Source organism: Pediculus humanus, genomic scaffold, assembly GCF_000006295.1.
Source record: "Pediculus humanus corporis 1103172107855 genomic scaffold, whole genome shotgun sequence".
Taxonomy (NCBI): domain Eukaryota; kingdom Metazoa; phylum Arthropoda; class Insecta; order Psocodea; family Pediculidae; genus Pediculus; species Pediculus humanus.
In genome coordinates this window covers 92,305-109,310 of record NW_002987435.1, presented here as the reverse complement: position 1 = coordinate 109,310, position 17,006 = coordinate 92,305, and the positions used below count along the sequence as shown (strand labels likewise).

Genomic DNA, 17,006 nt, shown 5'->3' with positions numbered 1-17,006 from the left:
AATTTAAAATTTTTTGTTTTTTATTATTCAAAACCTCAAATAAAAAAAAATATTTAACAAGATGTTTCATGTTTATTTAAAGTTATTATGTACATATATATTGACCTATATAGTTTTTTAATTAAAAATTTACAGTAGTATTTAAATAATAGATTTTTTTATGAAATTATTTTAGTGAACAAGTATAAATTTTTTTTTTTTTTTTTCTACTTAATCATTGACTAATAAAAACTTATTAAACGTATCTCCCTTTATTTATTTATTTTTATTTTTAAACTATAACCAGATAGCAATAATCATTTACAAATGTAAAAAAAAAAAAATTTTAAATGAAATGTTTTCAATCGAAGTAAAGGAAAATTGATAAAATTTAATTTTCATTTTTTGGATAATTCTACGTACGTTGAAAAACATATACATTTATTTTTCTCTTGTGTTTATTTTATTAAATAAAAAAAAAATTCTTATAGTAATTTATAATTAATAAAAAAAATTATTAAGACGATAATAACTCGGATTAAATTTTTTTTTTGGGCAAAAAAAAAAATAAGTAGAAATCACAAATATACGTTTTTTTTTTTTTTTTTTATTTTAACAAAGTTTTGTCGCTCGAAATCATTTTAAAATATATACATTTTTTTTTTGAATTAATAGTAGTAGTAATAAGTAATTTGAGTAATACTAATAGTAAAGGTTAATTTTAAAGTAATTTTTTCATGTCATAACCAAACAACAAATTAAATAGATATTTAAAATTTAAATTTTGACGTAAAATTAATTTTTTGTGTAAAAAGTAAAAATTACCTTAATAGCTACTTCGAGATCTTCTTCCTTCATGTCGTTAAAAAGTCAATAATTATTTGTAATGCCCACATATTGTTTTATTATAATTTTTATTTAGGTATCAACCCTGGATTAGTGTACCTGGAAAGACGATTCAAATGAAAATTTTATACAACGAAATAATAGTAATTATAAAAATTATGTTTTACGTTGAAATTTTCGTTGGGAAGTGAATTAATCTTTTTAAATTTTTACTCTATTTAACGAAACAATGAATTTTTTCTAAAACTTTTTAAAATCAAAATGTAATATATAAAATTTTTTTAAAAAAATCATTTGATTGATTTATATATAAACAAGGTAATTTTTTTTTTTTTTTTTGCTTTAAATAATTTTAAAAAATTTTACATATTTATATACAATATCATGAGAATTTAAATATTTTTTAACACATATATTTTATTTAAAAAATCATTGTAATTTTTTTCAATGCACAATAATTGATTAGCCCCTAAAGTTTAAGATCCCACTCTAAATTTTACGTAATAAATAAATAAAGTTTTTTTTTTAAATATACAGATAATAGAACAAATCTTTTAATTTAATTAATAATTATTTATGTAGTTTATTAAATGTTGGGTATAAACTGAGCATTTATAAAAAAATTCATAATCATAATTAAATTCGACTGATTTTTTCTTCCATTTTTATTACCTCCCATAATTCTTAAGTATGCAAATTATTTAGGCGTAGAATGTAGAATGTGATGACAAAATGTCATGTATTTTTTCATATTTTAATTTTAATAACTTATATTTGATTTAAAAATAATTAAAATAAAATAAAAATAAATAAATAATCATAATTTTTAAAACGGTATGAAAAATTTTTCATGGTTAATAAGAGGATGAAAAAAAAAATTTGTTACGGTCACTCCTTTGACCGGAATTTCATAAATATTCATTCCATTTACGTATTTCATATTTATATTATAAGAAATAAGTTAATTTTCAGTATTTTTATTTATATTCATTGAAAATTTTAACAAAAAAAAGTTAAATTATTATTTTAACATTCAAAACTAAAACTATTTTTTGATATCTAATAAATTTAATGAATGATTATAGCATTACCTGGATTTTTTTTTTTGGTTGGTTTTTTAATAACTATTTTATTCAATAAATTTTTTTTTTAAAAATGACTAATTAAAACATTATATCTCAAACACATTTTAAATTAGGTAAGAATATTTATAATTAATATATTACTTTACAATCGGAAAAAGAAGAAAAAAAAACTTATTAAGGCATTCATAATCCACCATTGAAATTTACACAAAAAAAAAACCGACGCCGCCAAACCTAAACCTAAATGAGTCCGGACAACACTAAAGTCAAACTGTACGTACCCCTACTCGAATACTTTCCGCGTTTCAAAAATGAATGTCAGGTTGGAGAGACTGTAAATTGATATAAATGCCTTTATTTATTTACCCATGTCAAAATTTAAATATTATTTTGTGTAATTTTTTTTTCTTTACATTGAGTTTTTATGGTTCATAAAGAAAAAAAAAAATTACTTAAGATTAATGAGTTTATTTTAGAATTTTTAAGCTTAAATATACATGATTTTAACGTTTTTTTTTTATTATAAAGGAAATTAATGAAGGAATAATATAAATAATAATAAAAAAATTGTTTAAAAAAACTAGAAAAAATTCAAGTGATATTTTTTTTAATTATTTTTATTAATAATAAAAAAAAATCTAGAATCGGCGATTAATTTCATTAAATTTCTTATTTAAAAAAAAAAATCCTATCTAAAATTATTAAAATTAAAAATAAAAATTTTTTTTCAAGGAAATTTTTTATGACAATGTTGGATGCACTGCTTATACTTTAACAATATGGCGCTTAAGTCTGGTTTGAGTGGCGGTAAAGATTTATTACTCGGGATTTGCCTTCCTTCTTTAAAACACAATGCTTCTAGAATTAACGTTACTAAATTGGAATTAGATGAAAAGTTGTTAATGGTAATTTATTTACGATTTTTCTTTGTTTTTCTTAAATGTATATATTAGGTCGATCAAAGTGTTTTTAATGTGATTATTTAATCCTCGTTCTTTCTTTTTTAGTTTTTTAAAAAAAATTTTGTAATTTATGCTTCCGATCCCAAGAAAATTTGTAAAACGGGTGATGTCGTGTTAGTTAAAGAATTAACAAAAAAGTTATCAAATTTAATGACTCATGAAGTTATAAAAGTTATTTATCCACTTGGTGATGTAGTTGATCCAGTTACTGGCAAAAGAGTTGTGGGGTATCACTACAGGTATTTCTATATTTATTTTTTTTCTAAATACGAAAGTCAGATAATATAAAATTTTTTTAAATTTGTAAATATTTATTTACATAAATGATGTGTGTAATTATTAAAAATGACAAAATTTTAGAGATGAAAATGAAAAATATAATGCAGTTTTTGGAAAAGCTCCAAATGCTTTTGATTACAATAAAGCAAAGAAAAGAGGTTGGCAAGAAGGTAAAAAAGACTTCAGTCATAGGCAAGTCTACTTAAAATATAACGAATTCGAAAAGGGAGATGAAAATGAGGAACAACCTTTTTCGATTGATCATTAGTGTATATATACATATATTTTATCTAATTATAATAAATAATATTAAAATATAATTAATTACAAAAATAATAATTATTTATTAAATATACATTTTTCAAATTATACACTGAAATTTAAATTTTTCAATTTTATTTAAAAAAAAAAAAATATATATATATCGGTACTGAATAAAAACATTTATTGAATTGAAACACAACTGTCTGCTTGTCTGTTTAAAAAGTTTTATTAATTAAATTAATAATTAAATGAAAAGTTTCTTAAAGTATTTATTTATGATCAAGTTTTGACAAATTTTAATAATTCATCAATACTTTTCAATAGTAGTGACAATTCTTCCAAAGGTAGTTGTTTTAATGTATAAACAATTTTTTTTGTATAATTTAAAAATTTTTAATTAAAAATTATACTATAACTACTATTTATAATTACTATTTTGTTTTACAAATTATAAAAATTTTAAAATTTTTCAGTAAAAATAAAAATCCCAAAATTAAGTATTACATATGGGCCAATTCTGTTTTTATAAATGTTGAACAGTAAGATTTTAGTATTTTTTTAAAGTTATCTGATTTGTATTTCATATCTCTATTCTTATTTCTACATAAGATAAAAGCAGTTGAAAAAAAAAAAAAATATAAACAAGGGTTTTAACTTGTGAATTTTTAAGTATAAAATAAGAAACTTACATTAAAAAGAACTGTTTAAAAAAAATGTTTTTTTGTTATGTCTTTTGGATACAACAAATACAGATAAATTGTTTTTTGTTCTTATGCTAGTTAGTTCACATTTTTACATAAATAAAAAATGCACATATTAAATAGCCAAATATAGATAGTTTGTTTTAATTTTAATAATTTTATCTGTTAAAAAAAATTTTTTTTCTAACACTTTTTTTTACATTAAAAAAGATAAAATTATTAATTACAAGATCAATAAATAGACCATTATAGCCATCAATAAAATTTTTTCACAAAAGAAAAAATTATTTATTTTTCTCAAATATTTATATGTCAATATTAGACTGACAAAAGTAATATTTGACTTATTGCACTCTTAATGTGTCTAATATACATTTTCAAAGCATTTCTAACAACTATCTTTATTTGTTTATTAGATTGATTATAAAGATCAAAGAAAAAAATGAAATGAAGATTTGTCAGATTTTATATTTTAATTTCCAGATAAAAACTCTCTTTCGAGTGCAGCACCCATCATATTCCATTCTCTGTCATCCATGCCTTCGTCACTTCCTCCTGTATCCTGACTATCATCTCCTAAATCTAAATCACTAGGTAATGGCTCTCCTCGCCTAAATTTAACACTTGGGTATTCTTCGTCATATTCAGTTTCTGTACAAGTAGTTGTTTCTACTTTTCGCTTGCGACATTTCTTTTCGCTCCAACCTTTAGGGTGTGAAGTACCTAATAAATTTTTCTTTATTATCTAATTAATTTAAAACATTTGTTACACAAAGTTATAAATGAAAAAAAAAATACCTGATAAGGAGTCCTCCGAACTTGTTGTCGATGTTTCATCCTCGCATATTTTAGGTGGTTGATTTGTTTTTATAATTTTTTTGTCCAACTCGCTTTCACTCTCATCATCATCAACGTTGTCATCGTCGTCTTCGTCGTCGTCATCATCGTCTTCATCATCTTCTTTACACAGGTCTCTACTTCTGGTCATTATTTTCATATCTCGAGAAAAGTAGTATGGATAATAGTGTCAATAAATCTCCACTCGGAGTCGATTTCTTGCTGCTGAAGTAATTTTCTGATTGTATCACTTTATGGTCTGGGCTTCCGCAGTGAGCCGGAGGAATTCTATTTGCTATCCCTCCTCTTCCTGTAAACAAATTACACGTCTTTTGAAAACTGTAAATCAACATTATTATTGCTGTAAGAAATTTTACAATAACATTTAACACGTTGATAAAAGTGTTCACGATGAAGTATACAATCACAGGTTATAATTTCCAAATTTTTAAAATAAAGTCTAATAATTAACATAATAACAAATCTAAATATTTTTTTCAATGATTTAATATTTAAGTTCTGAGTATTCGATTCGGTGCACTTAACGATATCTTTGGGATATCAATTTTTTTCAAAGTAAACAATATGGATATAGTAATTTAAAGTTTCATAAGGTAAAAAAAAAAAAAAAATGGCGTTGGCATTTTACTATTGAAAATTCAATGTAAAGTTTAAAATTATTTGTCATTGCTTACCGTTTGTGAATTCTAGAGTTCAAGTTCTATAACGTAAAGATTTGTCAATTTGATTTTATACTTATTATTATATTTACCTAAAGGATATAATTTTTCGTCAACTTTTTCCCAACGCTCCGCACAATGCCATAACCAAAGAGGCGTCACAATAAATATTCCTTTATGACGCCGGGAAGAATTAACTTTGGCTGTGCCCGGCCTGGCAGCAACCAAATGAGTGCAATTTGAAGAAATATCAGCTGATACAATGGCTCCTAATGAAATCGCAACCAAATATGCTCTACTTTCTTGTAAAGGTATGTGAGATGGAACCAACCCACTAAAAACTAAATGACAACCTTTTAACGTATTTTTTTTAAAGTTGGGTATAACGGTTTTCAGATCGGGAATAACGCAATTGCTGTTTATTTTTTTTTGGAAATCATATTCTTCATAATAGGCTTTATGAATGTTTTTTAAAATTTCTTCTAAATACATTAAATAATCATCTAAATCTTCAACTTCTATCAATTCAACTTGATTTTCGGATCCTTCTTTGCTCTTATTTTTGTCCTCATCTCCTTGAATATCAGAATTAAAGTTTGAAATTTCTACTTCTACTTTTGTATCTTTTTCACTATCCTCTTTATTGGATTTCTTTAAAGTTAGACATGAAGTTTCCTCCGAATCCACATTCACATTGTTAAATTCATTTTTATCATTTTTGTTATCCATAATTTTTTTTGCCTTCTCATTAGGATCTGTGCCATCATCTTCTGATAAAAGTAAATCTTCTGTAACTTTTTGAATATCTTCTTCTGCTTTAGTATCACTTAATATTTTTGGAGCCGAAGTTTTTTCATTTTCATCTTCTGTATCTTTATCCGTAGTTGACTCTCCAATCATATCAACTTTGGATTTCAATGTCAGAAATCCTGCTGGTTTTTTACAACTGTTGCTTTCCACTTGTTCTTCTTTACCGGGTTCATTATCTAAAATTTAAATCAATTCATGATTATTTCTGGAGGGAAAAAAAAAATTTATTTATTTCTTTAGAGTTTTAATCGTAAAAGAGTTGATTGTATAAAAATTACCAATATATTTTTTTCATTTTTGTAAACATATAAAATTTTAGAGTGTAATAAATATTTTTTATTTAAAAAAAAAAAAAAAGAAAAAGGCTATTTATTTTTAAACAAACTTAACAAATGTAGGCTTTCAAGAAATAGAACTTTCACATAATTTAATATTTCTGAAATAAATTATTTTGTCCAATTAAGCCATTTTTTATTTCGAATAAAAAAAAAATAATAATAATAATAATTAGAGTGAATAATTATGATTACTGTAAAAAATAAAAAATTACCTAAATTGGTGAAATCAAAACCATCTACTTCATCATTTTCATTTTTTGTCAATCCTGGAGGTGCATTAATGTCACCTGTATGTTTAAAAAAATGATAAGGTTTAACATGAATTAAGTTGGCAGCAAAATTCCAAACATCTTCTCTGTCATCTATTATGCAAACCATGTTATCACCACACGGGAATAAAGCTTTTAAGTTTGCTGTTTTCGAATTGGCATTAAAACATTCATCCCTTGACAGTATTCTATGTGAAAAATACTTCCCATCAGGATCTAAAAACATGGCTATCATGTGTGCATAATTTCTTGCACCAAATGTACATATGTGAAGTTCATAGTATTTGGAAATTTCTTCTAAAAATTTGTGAGTTCTGGGTCTTATTCTTGTATGATACCAAGGAGACATCTGACCATAAAGTCTAAAGTGATAAACATCTTTTAAATTGGGTGGTATATTATCATTTGTGGTGTGAATTAAGGTCTGATCTAAATCCACCAACAAAACCAATTTCCTATCATTTAATAATCTGTTTTCATCTGCTTTGCCAATTATCTGTGCTTGTTCTTCACTTACTTTTAATTCAGGTATGCTATGAACCATTGGAACAGAAGCATTAGTTGAAAATTGTTCATTTTTTCTTAAGTCGGCTCCACATTCTGCACACATATCTTTCATGACAGTCGGATGGTTACATTCCTCGAGTTCTAACAGAGCGCAACTGGAATGGAAAAATAGATTTAGTAATGTAGGTCTTTGGTATCATAGTAAAGTCCAATAGCATAGTAAAGTAAATTCAGCAATTATTTAATCAAGTAAAAAAATTAGGAGAATATGCAAGTAAGATTATACAGTGACAGCTTATTTCAATTTGAAATCGATATATTTTAACAAATAAATAAAAAAAAAAAAAAACGTATTTACTAACCCCGGTTGAACGATATCATTTTCGTTAACAAGTATTTTTCGTACAGTTCCAACCTGAGAACTTTTAAATTTAAGGTTTTCGGTTTCAGACGATACCAAATTATAAATAAATATGACTTGTCTGATTGAAACTAACATGCCTTCTTTGACTTTCCATTTTTTAATTATTACAGCTTTATTGGTGTTTAAATGCAGAAATGTTGTCTTATTTTCCATATTCTCTTAATCATATTATTACCAGAATAAATATTTAGCGTTTCGTTATTATTGTGTTTTTTTTTTTTTTTTTTTTTTTTTTTTTTTTAATTCTGCATTAATCGATTCAATAGGCTAATGACACGAAAATACCGCCAAAATATTGAATTGTATACACTGAAAAGTATTGGTGGCTACCAGTAAATTTTAATGATATTTTATTACAATTTCATCTGTTATTTTTTTTTAAGCATCTGTTAAAATTTTTAGGAAATGAGTAATAAGAAAACAAAAAAACATGCACTTAAGAAGTCTTTTAGCAAAAAAAAATTTTCGGATAATAATGAAACTCGTGATACCGAATTGGAAAATTGCTCTAACCTTACAGGTATTTTTAGTTTACAATTCACTCGTTCTTTATTATTATATTTCTAGTTTAATAGATTTAAAATTTCAGTTCATATTGTTAGAAAAAAAAATTTTTTTGTATGTATTTTAAAAAAATTTTTACCAGTTGCACCAATTTATTTTTGTTCTTATTTATTATGTATGTTAGAAACATTACTCACTCTTTACTGTAATTATTAAATTTTAGAATTTTTAAATCAAAATTGGTTGATATTTACGGTGTCACAACTATTCAACTTTGATTCTGGGAGATTAAAGCAATTTGGAAGAAAAATAACTGAGGAAATTAATGCAAATTTCAAAAACGACACATATTCAGCCCATGAATGTATTTTTTCCAAATGTCCCGTTTTAAAATTAGATGAAAATTTTTATGATGTAGTTAAGGTATTTATATATTTGTTATATAAAAATGTTGAGTTACTTTTTTTTATAACTCAGAGATAACTTTTATTTATCTCATTACAGGTAGAGGTTAAATATGTTCAATCTAAACACATTTATTTAGCCTATTTTCTTTCAAAAAGAAAGGAAAGTGCAAAAAAAAATGAAATTGAAATAAAGGATGATTTTTTACCTATTTTATTAGTGAATTCAAAATTGAATCGTAAAATGCATGTAATCCATTACTTACTTTGTAAGTATTTTCTTATTATAATTTGTCTTTTCTATTTATTATTTGTTTACTTGTTTTTTTTTATACAATTCTGTTAGCAGTTTTTTTAAGAAAAAGGAAAAAAATTTACTGCTATCTAATTGTATTATTTAATTTTCAAATAAAATTAATAATTACTTTACATTTATAATTTATTATTATTTTATTTATTTACAGGTAAAATGTTTGATTGTGAGATTATTCCTGTGAAATTTTCATTTTGGGCATTGCTTACTATTCTAGTAAAGCTATTAGAAAATCCTAGATGCACATCTAATTTATCAGAAGAATTATTAATGTTAGAATATAGAATTCCTAATTGTAAGCCTAATGACAAGATTCAAATTGTTTTATTTTTGGAAGAAACTACAATTGTATTAGCTGTGTAAGTTTACCTATTTTAAAAATAATTGCAATATTTACTGTTATTTATTTTGTACAAATGAATTCTACGATTAATGAGAGAAAATATTAAATAATTTATTATTGTTTATTTTCACTTTTTTTCACAATAATCTGGATTGATGTAGAAAAAAGAGGAAATCTACATTGAAGCTAGTTTTTTTTTTCTCTTTCTCTCTCTTTCTCTCTCTCCCCTAAAAAGCATGAGTGAACACTTATGGATTTTTTAAATTTTTTATTAAACAAAATAATTTTAAATAATTATTTTTTAAATTTCAGTTTGATTGATCATCTCAGAGAAAATAATAAAGAAATAAAGAAAAAAGAAATTATGTTTGAATTTTATAAAAGAGTAATTAATCATATTTTTATAATATATGAACTTAATTTGATGCGAGCTGATCTACAAAAAATAATGTTTTCCGACGCGTTTATCACTGCCAACGGACAGGTAGGAATATAAAATAATTTTAAATTTATCATTAATAGATTAAGGATTAATTCATAAATTGTTTAAATACTTTCACACTTCTAAATGTTTGTTTGTCTTGTATTACTTAAAAATTATGAATTCAGTTTTAATTAAACGATTTCAATAACATCAACAATATTTAGCTCAAGCATGAAAGTATAAAAAAAAAAAAACATCTTTTAAAATGATTTTTTTTTTTTTTATCTATCAAGCTTTCCTGAAATTCTGCAAGTCTAAAACAGTTTTTTTTTTTTTTTTAAATTAAATTTCTTTATTTAAGTCTATTTGAACTTGAATTGTTAAAAAGAACAATACTTAAAATTACTTATATTTATTCTTTAAATAGTGATTCTATAAATAATAGGTTATCGATTTTTTTTTTTTTTGTCAGAGTTTTACTTTAGCTTAATCTGAAATAAAGTAAATAGTAATTTTCTATTTTAATATTTTTATTCAGGTGAAATTATCTACAGATGAAGTTGCTTCAATCATTTTGAATTCTTTACATGCACTTGTTTCTCTAAGTTGAAAACTGATTGTGTCATTATTTAAGACTGAAATAAATATTATAATTGATAACATATGAATTTAAAATAAAATTTTAATAAAAAAAAAAAAAAGTAGCTGGTAATTATTTGGATGATGTTATAATAATTTTACACATATACATATATATAAATTTACACATTTACATATTTCTTATTATTATAATTTATTCTTTATTTTAATTATAATTAAAAATGATAACAAAAGTCATTAATTTCATTTTTTTAAATAATAAATTTTGTTTCAGTAAATTTATATTTACAAGTACTTATCATTTTTCAGTTTTAGACCATCTTGAGAAATTAAAACAATTCATACCCAATATCTTGGGTTAATATTTTAATTTAACATTTGCATTTGAATTTCTAATAAAAAATATTGTAAAATATATTGAATGAGGCTGTGATATCTTTTTTTAAATTATATGTAACTTCATTGAATTTCACTACAATTTTATCATATGACTATATTATTATGCTATCATTAATCTAATTATTTTTAATAAAAAAAACCATCCAAAGGTGGATTTTCTTCAAATGGTTTATCAATTTTTCCTTCCCTGTATTGTTTCATACGTTCTTTGTAAATGGCGTCTCTTCTTTTTAACTAAATAAAGATTTAAAATTTGAAGTATTTTGTTTGGAAACGAAAAAATATTTTTTTGGTATATATAATATAATTACCTGAAATGTATGATGAGTGCATTCCATACTGTCAAATAGTATAGCTGCACATTCACGAGACCCTTTGGTTGCTCCGTAAGCTTCTATGCAGTCAATGTATTTTAAAAATAACTCGGCACATAAATTTTTTTTACTTGTTAAAAAAAGCTTTGGTGTTAAAATATTACTCAAATCAGTTAAAGGATTGATCCACAATGGTATAAAAGACATATTTACTAGAAGAAAATTTACATGAAAATAATTAATTGTGTTAAATAATTGTGTATATTAAAATTATTTCAAAACTATAAAAACTCATAAAAAAAAAATAATGTTTTAAAAATTAAATTAAAATAATGCAGTTTTACTTTTTTTTTCTCTCTCTCTCTATATATTAGTGCTATTGAATATTATTTGTGAAAAAAATGTTCGACATTTTTAAAAATAGTCAGAGAAATTTGTCGAAAATTTTAGTTAGGTTTCTACCGTTCAAAAATGGCTAAATAAGAAAACAAATTCTGACAGCCACTTTTTAAGTTTCTATTGTTTTGTTGCATAAATGTTATTTTATTATACAAAAGTAAATTTACTCTTATATTTACAGCAGTTTTTTTTTGCATAGTTATGAATTTTAATTTTACTGGAATAAGTAAATTGGTAAGTACAAAATGATTTTAAATATGTAATTGAATACTATTTCGCATTACATGTTTAATGTTTCAGTTTTACATCAAATACCAAATATGATACCTCTATTAGAAAATGAAGACTTGGCTTGTTTTTACGTAACCAAGCATTCACCTTGGAAAGGAAAGTACAAACGAGTGTTTTCTGTTGGGTCGTTTGGAGTCACAACTTATAATCCATCATCTTTAGAAGTTACTAACAAATGGTTATATTCTGAATTAGTAGATATTCAACCAGCCTCTAGCGCGAACCGTACGGAATTTATTTTAACTTTTAAAAAAGACAAAAAAATTGATTCTATGAGATTTTCCACAGAATGCAGGTCTTCACTTCTAACAAGTGTCTTAGCCTGTAAATACATGTTTTCTGATAAGCCTAAAGATATTTTGGTGAGAAAAATGTTTTTTTTTTTTTTTAAATTATTTTACAATAGAATATTTTTCTTTTTCTTTTCCGTTTAATGTGGTTTCTTAAAATTTTTTTGTTAGGAGTTTCAAATAAAATACATTTTATTCCCCTTTCCCTTTTTTTTAATACTTGAAAAAAAGTACAAAATAATTATAATCAGTGAAAATATTAAGAAAAGGTAGTGTCATATCTTTTGCAGAATATTTTACATGTATTTCATTGAAAATTCAGTGTACACTGAAAAGTACTTGTTCATTAAATTTTTTTTTTAGTAAGTGAGGCATTGCTTTACAAAATAAAATATTCTTTTCTTATGTCATATAATAAAATTATTTGACATATGTTAGTATTATATATTTGTTCATTTATATTAATAAATTGTTATTATAATATAAAAATTTTTAGTTTAACGAAAATTATTAAATGAGATTAGATATAAATTTTTGTGACGTTAGTTTTTTTTAAAGAATATAATTGTATTTGTATTAATTAAACCAATTATTCATATGTACTGATTCAAGATAGAAATCAGGTTTTTACACATTAAGAATGCAAGCTTATAGTTAAATTAATTAGTTTAATTTAAAATTTATTTGTTTATTTATTCAAATAACACAAAACTAATTATTTAAAAATAATAATTATAATTAATTGTATTTAATTCAGAAATGTCAATCTTACAAGCATCATTGGTCTGATACAAAGTTGCCTGTAGTGTTAGAAGTAACAGCTTCTTCATTGAATCAACTGGATCCAGCTACTAATGTGGTTCTTGCTTCTTATTCATATATTGATATAAAGGGATTTTCTGAAGTAAAAGATTATCCTGGAGGTTTTGTAATAATCTGTGAAGAGTTTAGTAGAATGGTATGTAGACTTTCACTTAAGATTTTAATTATTTTAATAAATTAAAAAAATAATTTTATTTTTTAGCATCTTTTTTCCTGTGATAATTTAATAGAACTCAAATCCAAAATTCTAGAATCTGCCAGTAATATTGGAGTTACAATCAGGGTCATAAAAGAACCTGTTACAATTCAAGAATTTAATAATCAAAGACTTGGAAATTACAGGTAATTAATTAATTTCACATAAATTTTTTTTTTTGATTATTTGAATAATTTTAAATTTAAATTGTATTTATTATTAATACTTACTTGCTTGATACAACTTGTATCAACTTTTGTATTTTTGTATGATAATTTTTAAAATGAATTATTGTCATATCATCATCATTATCACCACATCATCATCATCATCATCATCATCACCATTATAATTATCATTATCATCATTATTAAATGATAAAAATTTTAATTTTGGATAATAGTGGAGATGAACATATTACTTCTATTAGTGAGTTTTCTGTCCATAAAATTAGTCACAGGCATCAAGATGCTCAAAGAAGAATTTTGTGCCTTACGGAATCATGCATTTTGGAAAGAGATCCTCAGACTTACAGTGTTTGCACTCTTAGACCATTAAGTGATGTATTTGCTTTAATTCGTAACAAAGATAATCCACAGCTTTTTTCAATTGAATATGTAAATGGTGATTCCAGAAATTATACTACTTCTGATAGGTAAATATATAACAATTTTATGTAATCTTATAATTATTTTTATTTATATTATGTATTCACTATTATTATTAATATTTATTGATTTATTGAAAGAAAAACAAAAAAATTTAATATACTTTTTTAAATTTTAGAGATTCCTTATTAGCGACCTTACTTGATGCTGTGAGGGGGTCAGGAAACCACGATGTACACGTGAAAATGCAAAGTACCAGTCGAGGAAAACGATGGGGTCCCTTAATACAACCCTTGGAACAGGAAGTAGAATCATTGCATTTAAAATTTTTTCAGCAACGACCCGGAAACAGAAGTCTTAATGAAATAATAGACCGTTTTAATGCAAATGTACCGTATAGTGGTTTAATTCATTCTGTTACTCAAGAAGTGAGTTAACCGTATTATACACAATTTAAATTTAAACCGAATGAATTGGACTTTTTAATCATATGTTAATTATTTAATTTTCATTTATTTAGAAAATATGGAAATATATAAATTTTTTTTGTAGGGAATTTTTGCTGAAAATAAAGAAAAATTAATTAACAACGCAATTCAAGCCTTGTCAAATGAAGATTCTGAAGCTACGAATTGTTCTAATAAAGAATTAGAGGCTCAGTTTCATGCCTTACGTCGATTATTCGCATCTAAAATTGGATTTACTGCATTTACTGTTATGCAGGGGTAATTAAATTATTCAAATTAGTCTTGTATTAAACTTAAAAATTGTTAATAATTGAGCTATGCTTAAAATTTTAATACTTTGTTATGTTAAAGGCTAAAAGAAAATATTGGAAAGAAGGTTATTAGTGCATTAAGGAGAAATGATGATAATGTCACGCATGCTGCCATTGACATGATATGTTGTTTAATGCATCCAATGCATTACGATTATGAAATCAGGCAAGAACAAATTAATAAAGCTTCAATATTGTCTAATAAAGTATTTCTTAGCAAACTTTTAGACATGTGGATTACGCACATTGTGAGTAGTATTGAGTAGTATTTAAAATTAACATTGTGATAATACAAGTTTTTACATTCTGATTTTTTATTACGATCATTTTTTTTTTTTTTAAATTGAAATGTGAATCAGTAAAATTCGATGATATTACTTGAATTCTACTTTTTGGTCATACTAATTTGAAAAAAAAAAAAAAAATTGTTTCAGAATCGGGGAACTGCAGCGTTGGTAGTATCATCTTTATTAGATTTTTTAACTTTTGCGCTTTGCATTCCGTACAGCGAAACAACTGACGGTAAAGATTTTGATAATTTATTAAGAATGGTTGCTGAAAGAGGTCGTCCAATATTTAAATTGTTTCAGGTATTAATTTTTGTTACATTACTGTATTTCGAATATATCTGTTATTTAATTGATAATTTACAGAGAAATTTTGAAGAAAAAAAAAACTAATGTAAATTAAAATTTATTAATTTAGCACACGTCTTTAGCTGTGGTAAAAGGAGCAGGTTTGGTGATGAGGGCATTAATAGAAGAAGGGGAATCATCGATAGCTTTAAAAATGCAAAATCTTGCACTATCAGAAGGAGCTTTACCGAAACATTTATTAACTTCTTTATTTACTCAAGGTTCCGATAGTAGACTGTTAGCTCATCGAAAATTATCTAGGCATTTAGTAGGATTATGGGTTAATGATCATTCCATATCAATGGCCTTGCTCAAACGTATAATGGTATTGCTTTACAGGAAATAAAAACATAGTTTGATTTTTAAAAAAAATACTTTTTTTTAAAATTTCATTTAAAAAATTCTAGCCTCCAGGCCTATTATACTATTTAAACTCAACAGAAAAAGTACCAGAATCTGTTCTTAAAGAAGAAGCCCTATTAACTAGAGATAATTTAAAATGGCACAAGAGCATTTTGATAAAAATAGAAAAGGGCCTCAAAGAGTGGCTTTAGAAAAACAATTGAAAGTTATTGAAAAGCATTTGGACAATATGCTTCAACACTGGGGAGCTACTCTGGGGCTCGAAAAGAAATCAAAAGATAAGGAAAAAAAAGAAAAACCTGTTGTTCTTCGCAGAAGAAGAGAGAGAGTTAAAAGTGTCGCGAATTGGCCTTTATTTTATTATAAATTTGGACAAGATCATGCGTTACCGTCCCTTATATGGAATCATAAGGTATGTTGAAATATTTAAATCTAAATACAAAAACTCTTTTAGCTAATTTATTTAGTAATTCATGTAGTAATTCGTTTAGACTAGAGACGAACTGAAAGATGCTTTAGAAACAGAAATACGAAATTTCAATGCTGACCGGGAATTAAGTGGAAATGCGATGGTATCGTGGAATCATCACGAATTTGAAGTAAATTATCCTTGCTTGGCAAACGAAGTAAAAGTTGGAGAATATTACCTGAGGATATTATTGGAATCCGACGAAAAAAATCAAAATCAAATTTCTCATTCGTAAGAATATTCTTGTTAGAATTAATTTTTTTATTTTAACTCAAATAAATCTATTTTCTTTTCTTTTTTTTTTTTTTTTTTTAAACAATGACAGATACGAATTCTTTAATATTCTTTATCATCGATTTTTACTAACTTCAAAACCAGAAATGAAATCAATGTGCCTACAAGCTATGGCAATCGTTTACAGTCGTCATTTTAAAGATATTGGTTTATTTAGCGATACAAAATATATTATAGGAATGTTGGATAAGGTCAGTAACATTTTTCGGTACTATATCTTCAATGTTCTTTAAAAAAAAAATAAAATAAAATAATTTTTTTTAATTTTAGTGCACCGATAAAATGGAAAGGGATAGATTAATTATATTTATAGAAAAACTATTGCTCGACAAGAGAAACATAAAAGATATAATGGATGCCAATGGTGTTAGAATTTTAGTTGATTTGTTAACTCTTGCTCATTTACATACTTCGCGGTAGGTCAATTATTTATTTTTATTTTTTTTAGTTAAATTAATCTATTTTATTTTCTTTGTTAAACAATGACAGATACGAATTCTTTAATATTCTTCATCATCAATTATATATATATATATATATATATATATATATATATATATATATATATATATATATATA

At 24.2% G+C, this 17,006-nt stretch overlaps 6 protein-coding genes across 6 annotated transcripts in view; 4 read left to right on the top strand and 2 right to left on the bottom strand.

Moving 5' to 3' along the window:
• Nucleotides 1-2,665: 2,665 nt before the first annotated feature.
• On the top strand, nucleotides 2,666-3,419 carry Phum_PHUM378050 (mitochondrial 28S ribosomal protein S17, putative; the record flags this gene model as incomplete). The annotated part of the gene is made up of 4 exons (XM_002428334.1): nucleotides 2,666-2,839; nucleotides 2,864-2,875; nucleotides 2,960-3,111; nucleotides 3,233-3,419. The coding sequence occupies 4 exons, from the start codon at nucleotides 2,666-2,668 to the stop codon at nucleotides 3,417-3,419; spliced, it is 525 nt and encodes a 174-aa protein (XP_002428379.1).
• A 1,169-nt stretch (nucleotides 3,420-4,588) lies between these two features.
• Phum_PHUM378040 (RNA polymerase II ctd phosphatase, putative) lies at nucleotides 4,589-8,134 on the bottom strand (the record flags this gene model as incomplete). Its single annotated transcript, XM_002428333.1, has 6 exons — nucleotides 4,589-4,839; nucleotides 4,915-5,012; nucleotides 5,095-5,263; nucleotides 5,726-6,619; nucleotides 6,994-7,712; nucleotides 7,920-8,134. The coding sequence occupies 6 exons, from the start codon at nucleotides 8,132-8,134 to the stop codon at nucleotides 4,589-4,591; spliced, it is 2,346 nt and encodes a 781-aa protein (XP_002428378.1).
• Nucleotides 8,135-8,456: 322 nt separating this feature from the next.
• Nucleotides 8,457-9,565, top strand: Phum_PHUM378030 (uncharacterized protein; the record flags this gene model as incomplete). Its single annotated transcript, XM_002428332.1, has 4 exons — nucleotides 8,457-8,501; nucleotides 8,780-8,908; nucleotides 8,990-9,139; nucleotides 9,374-9,565. The coding sequence occupies 4 exons, from the start codon at nucleotides 8,457-8,459 to the stop codon at nucleotides 9,563-9,565; spliced, it is 516 nt and encodes a 171-aa protein (XP_002428377.1).
• A 1,370-nt stretch (nucleotides 9,566-10,935) lies between these two features.
• On the bottom strand, nucleotides 10,936-11,489 carry Phum_PHUM378020 (NADH-Ubiquinone oxidoreductase 15KDa subunit; the record flags this gene model as incomplete). Its single annotated transcript, XM_002428331.1, has 3 exons — nucleotides 10,936-10,961; nucleotides 11,109-11,202; nucleotides 11,280-11,489. The coding sequence occupies 3 exons, from the start codon at nucleotides 11,487-11,489 to the stop codon at nucleotides 10,936-10,938; spliced, it is 330 nt and encodes a 109-aa protein (XP_002428376.1).
• A 512-nt stretch (nucleotides 11,490-12,001) lies between these two features.
• Phum_PHUM378010 (uncharacterized protein) lies at nucleotides 12,002-15,767 on the top strand (the record flags this gene model as incomplete). The annotated part of the gene is made up of 10 exons (XM_002428330.1): nucleotides 12,002-12,334; nucleotides 13,020-13,220; nucleotides 13,287-13,426; nucleotides 13,684-13,935; nucleotides 14,067-14,316; nucleotides 14,441-14,613; nucleotides 14,707-14,914; nucleotides 15,101-15,256; nucleotides 15,372-15,618; nucleotides 15,709-15,767. 10 exons carry the CDS (start codon nucleotides 12,002-12,004, stop codon nucleotides 15,765-15,767), a joined length of 2,019 nt encoding a protein of 672 aa, XP_002428375.1.
• Nucleotides 15,768-15,800: 33 nt separating this feature from the next.
• The window catches only part of Phum_PHUM377900 (uncharacterized protein), a gene marked incomplete at both ends in the record, with an annotated part of 7,440 nt that continues 6,234 nt past the window's right edge, over nucleotides 15,801-17,006 (top strand). The window contains 4 exons of the mRNA XM_002428329.1: nucleotides 15,801-16,076; nucleotides 16,156-16,364; nucleotides 16,459-16,618; nucleotides 16,698-16,843. Of these exons, the coding sequence (XP_002428374.1) occupies nucleotides 15,801-16,076; nucleotides 16,156-16,364; nucleotides 16,459-16,618; nucleotides 16,698-16,843 (791 nt within the window). The remainder of the gene's footprint in view (nucleotides 16,077-16,155; nucleotides 16,365-16,458; nucleotides 16,619-16,697; nucleotides 16,844-17,006) is intronic.